Source organism: Echinops telfairi, unplaced genomic scaffold, assembly GCF_000313985.2.
Source record: "Echinops telfairi isolate 266 unplaced genomic scaffold, ASM31398v2 ScPeMD7_7421;HRSCAF=8459, whole genome shotgun sequence".
Taxonomy (NCBI): domain Eukaryota; kingdom Metazoa; phylum Chordata; class Mammalia; order Afrosoricida; family Tenrecidae; genus Echinops; species Echinops telfairi.
In genome coordinates, this window is record NW_022111321.1 from 9626163 (window position 1) to 9634399 (window position 8237).

At 36.8% G+C, this 8237-nt stretch overlaps 1 protein-coding gene across 1 annotated transcript in view; it reads left to right on the forward strand.

Moving 5' to 3' along the window:
• Window positions 1-8237, forward strand: part of CNTN5 (contactin 5) — a 1071081-nt gene that overhangs the window by 967617 nt on the left and 95227 nt on the right. The window contains exon 19 of the mRNA XM_045297732.1: window positions 4322-4480. Within this exon, the coding sequence (XP_045153667.1) occupies window positions 4322-4480 (159 nt within the window). The remainder of the gene's footprint in view (window positions 1-4321; window positions 4481-8237) is intronic.

The window sequence follows — 8237 nt, forward strand, 5'->3', positions numbered from 1 at the left end:
TCAGAATATCTTTACAATAATCATAAGAATTTTATAAGGATTATAAGATTTTTGTAAGATTTATAAGGATTTAGAATAATTATCTCTCCAAAAGCTTTAATATTCTGATTCTGTAATAATTATGAGACATATTATTATATCATAGAAAAGATTTATTTTATTAATTCATGGAGCTAGGCTGTCATTTTTATTGGTCCTCCCTTTAAACTCCCCCCCCCAAAACCCTATTAACAAAACTGTATAATCATATCTTTATGTTAAATGATCATTATTATATTTTAAAACTATTTTAAGTGTTATGTAAGATTATAAACTCAAAGCATAACTAATCTTCATGTCCCCCTTCTTCCTTTCTTCTCTTCTTTCTATTCTGTCTTCTTCCTTTGTCCCTTTTCAACAAATATTCATTGAGGCCCTGCGAGCTGCCAGGAGTCTTTGGGTTCCGCACTTAACCGAATCAGTAAGAGAAAGGCCTGGCATTCTGTTTCTGAAACTCAGCCATTGACCGCTCTCTGGAGCACACACGGCTGTATTCTGACACACGAGGGGTTGCCATGAGTTGAAATGTACTTAACAGTAACTAGTGCAATGTAATAGATGCCAAATCCCATGGCTGGTCTTTTGGATAGACAGACAGTTGGAAATAACAGAAAAATATTAATGGACCAAGTACCAAATGTTTGATAAGGTGTAAAACATACTCTGAAAGCATTTGAACATATTAGTATTGTTTCACGGATTTTGTGTTTTATGAAAGATACATTGTGTCATTTGGGTGTTAACATATCTAGGGTTACAATGATGTCTTGCCTTTCTTTCATTAAGAACTTTTCCTCCCAACCACAGATATCAATGCTTTACAACTACTAGGAAGAACTCAGTAAGTGATTAGTTAAGTAGGATGTACTAGACGAGGAAATATAAGTCACTTTATAAAATCTTACCTTAAAATTATAGCTTAAAAGTAATGTGGGATACAATCAGAATTAGAAAATCAGACATAAAAAATAGTTTTTAAAAGATTAAAATACCTATATTCTCATTTCCAAGCAATAACCACCATGTGCATTTTATTGCATTTTTTTCCTGTCTCTATCTTTGAATATTTGAAAAATTACTATTGATATAATTATATTTACATATAAGTCTGCATTCCATTTTTCCATTTATATTGTGTGCATATGCCATGTCATTAAATAACCTTGATTAATAAACAGTTTAATGGCTGCCTAAAATTCCATCATAATAAGTTTTTTTTAAACATTATACTATTATAAGATAATCAATTGTTTACAATGTTTTTTTATTATAAATAATTGCACATCCACATTAAATCTCTGTCACTGTCACTAATTATTTAGAAAGAACCATATATGGGCAATAATACAAATCAAGAAAAGTATTTGGAGATTTATTAATTACATTGCAGATTCCATTTATGTTCCAGCTAATTAAAAAAAATTAAGTCATTGTTTTCCACTCCTAAAAGAAATATTCCTTTCCTCTAAAGGGAAAATATAACAATTTTTACAGAACTGTAATACTTGAATGACAAATTATTTTATTAAAGTTAAATCATTATTTTCCACAATGTCTCCCATAGGACCTTATGCAAAGGAATTAGATAATAACTCATTACAATAAATACTTTTATTATAATTAATGCTTTTTGAAAAGTGAATAATTAGAGTGGATGAAATGGAACTGAATAAGTAGAATATAAAAAATCCTAATAAATTTATTGGCAGTCATACCTGTTCAGAACCATTAGCTGTACTTGGAGTATTTTTCACAGCATCTCGCAAATCCCTGTGGGATTTCTTATCTTTGAAAAAACTGAAACCATTTTGAAGTTTGTTCCAGTTATCTATTGTTTCCCTCCACACTTAGTAGCTTACATCACAAGTGTACTTGATCTTGTGTTATGGTGATTTACTGCTGACATAGCTGGGTGATTCTGGTTAAGGATTTCTCACACAGATAGTCAGTTGGTGGCTGAAGCAAGGAATATTCAATGCCTGATGCCTGGACTGGAGAGGTTGAAATAGATAAGGTCAAGTTGTCTCTCTTTCTGGGGCCTCCCCAAATGGTTAGCTTGGGCTTCCTCACAGTGTAGTGGTTTTAGTGTAATTCAACTTCTACAATGGCAACTTTTTTCTATGTAGAGCATCCAGGAGAACTGGAGGTGACACAAAAGTTCATACACAAGTTAATGTTTATAAAATGTTTACTATAATATCTTAATGGTGGATAGTATAATAAACATATGATAATTGATAGAACTGGTATACTATTATTATAGAAGCCATTCCACATCTATGTCCTCACAGTCTTCTTAGACATATTTTTTAACATATTATCTTGGAAGAAAAATGAGGCCTTCTACTCCCATAAAGAGTTACAGTCTTAGAAACCCACAGGGGCAGTGCTACCCTGTCCCATAGGGTTGTTATGAGTTGTAATGACTCAATGGCAGAGAATCATAGCATCTTATAATGAGCATATTATTAGTCTAATATAGTTAGTATATTAATATATGATTAGTATATTCTGAAAGAGCCTCCTCTCTATCTCTGTCCTCACAGGCTCAGTACACATCTTCTTCAGCACCTGGATCTCATTTCTTGTCCTTATTTCATCCTTGTTGATGCGTGCCATTAAATCAGTTCTACTCAGAGTAACCCATTAGGGGAGGGTAGACTTGCCTCATGGGGTTTCCAAAACTTAACAGAAAAAATGGCTGCATGATTCGACCATGGAGCAGCTGGTATGTTTGAACCATGTTGGAACCCCCAAAATGGTTATTAGCAGCTGAGCATGTAGCCCTGTGACTCCGTGGTTTCTCTACCTCACTTTTTGCTACTATTTTAATAGCTTGAGCATTGATATTGGTAGTCCATCAAACATAATATTTCAAAATAATCCTAGGCCTTAAATAATCTTCACTCCAGATACACAACAATGAAAGGATCACACTGAGCTACTTCAAAATCAGAAAATTTGCAAAATTTCCCTCACTACACTACACCCTCTGTCTTAAGCTGCGCGTGGTTCCACCTCGATTCTGTGGTCATTCATCATGTTGGCATCTTTGGTAATAGACAATAACAAATTTACAAATCCGCTGGCTGTGATTCGCATGGTCAGCAGTTCAAAACCACTAGCAGCTCCTCGGGAGAAAGGTTGGGCTTTCGACTCCTGTGGGAAAAAAAATGAAACAGTCTTGCAACGTAAAGGAATAGAAGAAGTTCAATAGAAAGCGTGTAAGCAACGGTGCATCTATTTTGAATGTCGTTGTAAAGCCCTATTTTAAGGATACTAAAGCACAGGTTTATTTCTCCTCAGCTCGGATTCTGGCTGTGTTTGAGGTTGATAGCCCACTTGTACCATAGTTTGAGCGTGATTATGCTATACAATCCTTTCGTGATTAAAAGGGAGATAATTTCCCTGAGCCAGCACCCTCTCACTCTTACCACAATTAAATAAATAAAAAGAACTGAATTACACCTATCTTTGAGGAGCCCTGGTGACTAAGTGGTTGGTTACACATTGGGCTGTGATCCTCAAGGGCAGTAGTTCAAAACTACCGGTGACTGCTGGAGACAGATGCAGCTTTCTATTCCTGCAAACGGTTACAGCCTTGGGAATTCAAAAGGGGCATTCTCCCCTCTCCTGGAGGGTTGCTGTGAGTGAGTACCGGCTTGAGGGCAGTGAGTTTGGGTTTGGGGTTGTGTTGAACTCCCTACAGAACTTCACCCAGGACTCACTGCTGGGATATTCCCATCCTGCTCTGTGTCATCATTCTTTCAGGGACTTACCTATCATCCCTGTTATAATCTGTGCTATTACAGGGGCTAGATCACAGTGTTTGTATATTGTAGGTCCTCTGAACACGAAACGGAGCCCCATACACCCATGGCTTTGTAGTAAGGATGGGATTCTGTTGTTGTTATTCCTGATAGTTTTATCAAACATCTGGTGCTGCCTCTGTGTGCTTTGATTGATTTAACAGCTATAGTCGATATTGATATTCATATCCTTTGTCTTCTAATTATTTTTCTCTTCCGATAAAATATGATACTAATTGGTATCAAGCACAGTTGTTAATGGGAAAAAAATCAAATCTATAATTAATTTATTCCCAGAAATCATGGAGACCAATTTGCATCACAAGACTTTTGGCTGTCAATTTTAATCACTAAATATGTATTTCATTACAATTACATAGTTTAATTGAATCCTTATTGAAAATCCTTATTGGAAACTTCTCGTGACTCATAATGGTTTTTACATAACTGTATCCATTGACTTTTGCTTATAGGTCCCCCAGGCCCCCCGGGAATAGTGATTGTGGAGGAAATCACAGAAAGCACCGCCACGCTGTCCTGGAGTCCAGCTGCTGACAACCATAGTCCGGTCTCCTCCTACAACCTGCAGGCTCGCAGCCCCTTCTCCCTGGGCTGGCAAACAGTCAAAACAGGTCAGAGGCCCTAATACCATGTCACATACACCCAGGGATGCTTCCGAAATCATGAGCTGTTTTCACGGATGATCTCAAAAGAATCTTGTTTGGTTATTTTTCTTCCCAAGTATCTAAGGCACTGTCCGTTTGTTTGAAATAACTTTAGGCTCTGATCCAGCACACTACCAAGATGCTGTGCGGTCAAGTCCAACTGTCTCAGAGTACAAGTGCAGCCCAGACAGTCTTCAATCACGATTTTCTCTAAAGTAGACTGCCAGACCTTTCTGTCCAGGCATTGGTGGCTGAGCTTATACTACCACCACTGAGTTCCCACCTGAGCCGAGCATGCTAACCATTTATATCCCTGCCCCAAGGACTCATCGATAGGGTGACGATAGTACCCACTGTTCCAGTGGGTCTACCCCAGTTCTCTAAATAATAACATCATTCACAACCACAGTACACATTTCAAACCAACATAATAACCTTGGCCTAATGGTATTAAATAAATCAGAGATTTTACTTAGATTTCACCATCTTTTATCCACGATGTTTTGGTTTGGTTTTAGTATACAATGCTGTGACAATCTATCTCACAGATTCAAGTAACCAGGTATATCATCAGGAATAGAAACAATTCCATCAGCCCAGAAAGAATCACTTATAAAAACGACGGTTTCATAACCACACAACACTTTCATAGTAAAAAAAAAATCTAGCGTGAAGTTGTGTTATTTAAAACAATGCTGTATTTTAATGTCCGTGTCTGAGAGGTTTGCATTATAGTTGCATTACTTTAAACATAATCTTCTTTCCCAATGTTTTTATTTCTTTTTTCTTTTTCTTTTTAATGTTCTAACTGAAAGGCACGATCTTTTTAAATGGAACTGTCCTGCAGGAACTGGGAAAATTCCGGTCATTTGATAGTTGTTAAATGCTAATTTAACACATTGGCATTCTAGTTGTGTATAACAAGTTTATAGAATGTAATCTTCAGAAGCAATTGTCTACACTGAGAGAGATTTTTACTTTTGTTTTCTTTCCTATCTCAAATTGTAATTGACGTGCCTGCTTGAAAATGAAATATAATATTCATAAAATATGTAAGTGTAGTAACCAGAAAATTCAATTAATAAGAATGGGTGGAAGTGGAGTGGAAGTGGAAGTGGAGTAAAAGAACAGAACCCTATTTTCTATGGAATAGTTTAAAATTTGAGAGGAAGGAAATACATTCATCTATATGTAAAATATAACTGAATTTTTCCCCAAATATTTAACTTAGCTACATTGACTTACAGAACTCAGTTTAATGAGAAATGTAGTGTGCTATACATTTGTACATATTTATTTTATAATATATATAATTGTCAGTGCTGGTTCAATTATTGTTCTGTGATACATCTATTTATCCCAGAAAATGGGGGCAATGGGACCTCTGGATTCAGTAGAAAATTCAGGAAAGGATGCAGATATAACATAAATGAGTAGATTTATTAAAGATATATTAACTTCCACCTATTACACCATCTTATTCCACATGTGAAAGCCCAGACATTTTTCTCGACAGCTAAGAAATGGAATTGCCTTCAGATGTAGCTTATATACTCATAAAACCAAATGGCCTGGTTCCTGACACGCTCTCTGCCCGTCCTGGCTACATAATCCTACAACGCACTATATGTACAGTTTTCCTTGTGGATATATTGCATTATATGAAGGGACTTCAAAGAGTTCATGAATGAAATGATGAAAGTCATCATTTTATATGAACTTTTAAAATCCCATATATATGATTCTTCATTCTATGTCCATGTTAATGTTCTTAAAATATAATATGATGGTCAAACACACTTGCAATTTCCTAGTTAGACATATGTACTCATTCCTCATCTGATTTCACTTTAAAAAAATTCATTTGTAGTTTTTGTTTGCGTGTGCGTACGTGTGTGTGTGTGAGGAAGCTTCAAAGGTTCATGGAATAATAGAATTAAGAGATAATAGAGTTTTTATTATCTTTTAATTCCATTTATCCATACCCCCCTTGTGTGTATGTATGTGCATATGTGTATGTATGTGTATGTGTGATTTGTTGCTATTGTGATGTCCTATTGAGTCAATTCCAACTCATGGAAACCCTGTGTACAATAGGATGAAACGCTACCTGATCCGGTGCCGTCCTCACAATCATTACTCTATTTAAGCCCCTTGTCATAGCCTCTGTGTCAGTCTATCTGATTGAGTGCTTCTTGCTTTTCATTGATGCTCTACGTCACCAAGAATGATGTCACTCTCAGAGACTGATCTGTCCTGTTAACAGGTCCAGAGACTAAACTCATATTTCAAAGGAGCATTCTGGCTGCACTCCTTCCAAGACAGATGCATTCATTCTTCTTGTACTCCATGGTCTACTCACCACCGTAAATACTCAGCACCATAATTCAAAAACATCAATTCTTCTTAAGTCTTCCATATTCATTGCCCAGATTTCGCATTCATTATTAGTAAAGCAATTGAAAAGATCACGGTATTGTCATGAGGATGTTGGGCACACACCTTCGACCTTGTGGCAGTGAGAGTGTATGCCAACTTCAATATGGAAATGTAGGTTAGCATCCAACATGTCGATCAGGTCATGGTCTGAAGATGCCTCGTTGGGCATGTGGCCTTCTTATAATGAAGAAACTGGGGATTTCTCTCTCTCTCTCTTCTTCATCTCCCTACTTGCTGACAGTCTGCCTACCTTTAGAGGAAGCCTCCAGTGGGCTGCCCAATCCTGAGAATTGTCAGTACCCTAACATATTTCTATCAATTTGGATTCAGGGCTGTCTACACCTACCAGCCTGTGAGCTCTCTGCTTCCCACTTCAACAGTCAGCATCGTTGCTCTGCAGTTACATGAGTCTAAAGAGGGTCCTAGCTTGCATTGGACTTATGCCTTTAGACTGGGCTGGGGTGCCATCTAGATCGAAGATCATTGCTCGATATAACGCTCTTTCTTATACATGCGTCATTGGTTGTGTTTCCCTGCACAACCCGGCCTTACACAGACCTTGAACTAGCATATTTGCTTTATATCACTTTAAAAGAGTTCTTTTGCAGAAGATTTACTTTGTGCTGAACATCATTTGATTTATTTACTGTTGCTTCCATGGGTGTTGGTTGTGGCTTCAAATAAAGTGAAACCCTCGTCAACGTCAATCTTGTCTCCATTTATCCTGATGTTGTCCTTTGGTCCAGTTAGGAGGATTTTCATTTTCCTTATGTTGAGGTAGAATGTGTACTGCACACTGTAGTCTTTGATCTGCTTCAGTGCCTTAAGTCCTTTCTTTCCGTTTTAGAATCAAAGTTCTGTCATCTGCAGATGGGAGGTTGTTAATGAGTCTTTCTCCGGTTCTGATGCTTCCTTCTTCATATAATCTGCCTTCTTGGATTATTAGCTCAGCATATAAATTGAATAAATATGGTAGAAGGATACAATGCTGACATCCACCTTTCCTGATTTTAAGCCATACAATAATCACGTATTCTCTTCAAATAACTGCCTCTTGGCTATGTACAGATTCCATATGAATGCAAGTTAAGTGTTCTGAATTCCCATTCTTTGTAATGTATCCATAATTATAGGTGATCCACATTGTTAAACATGTTTGCATAGTCAATAAAATACAGGTAAACATCTTTCTGGTATTCTCTGCTTTTAGTTTATAAGCCTCTGTAAGGCTCTGTAAACCCTTTTAAGCAGTTTTTGGCACAAGCCACAGAGAAATTGTGAAAGA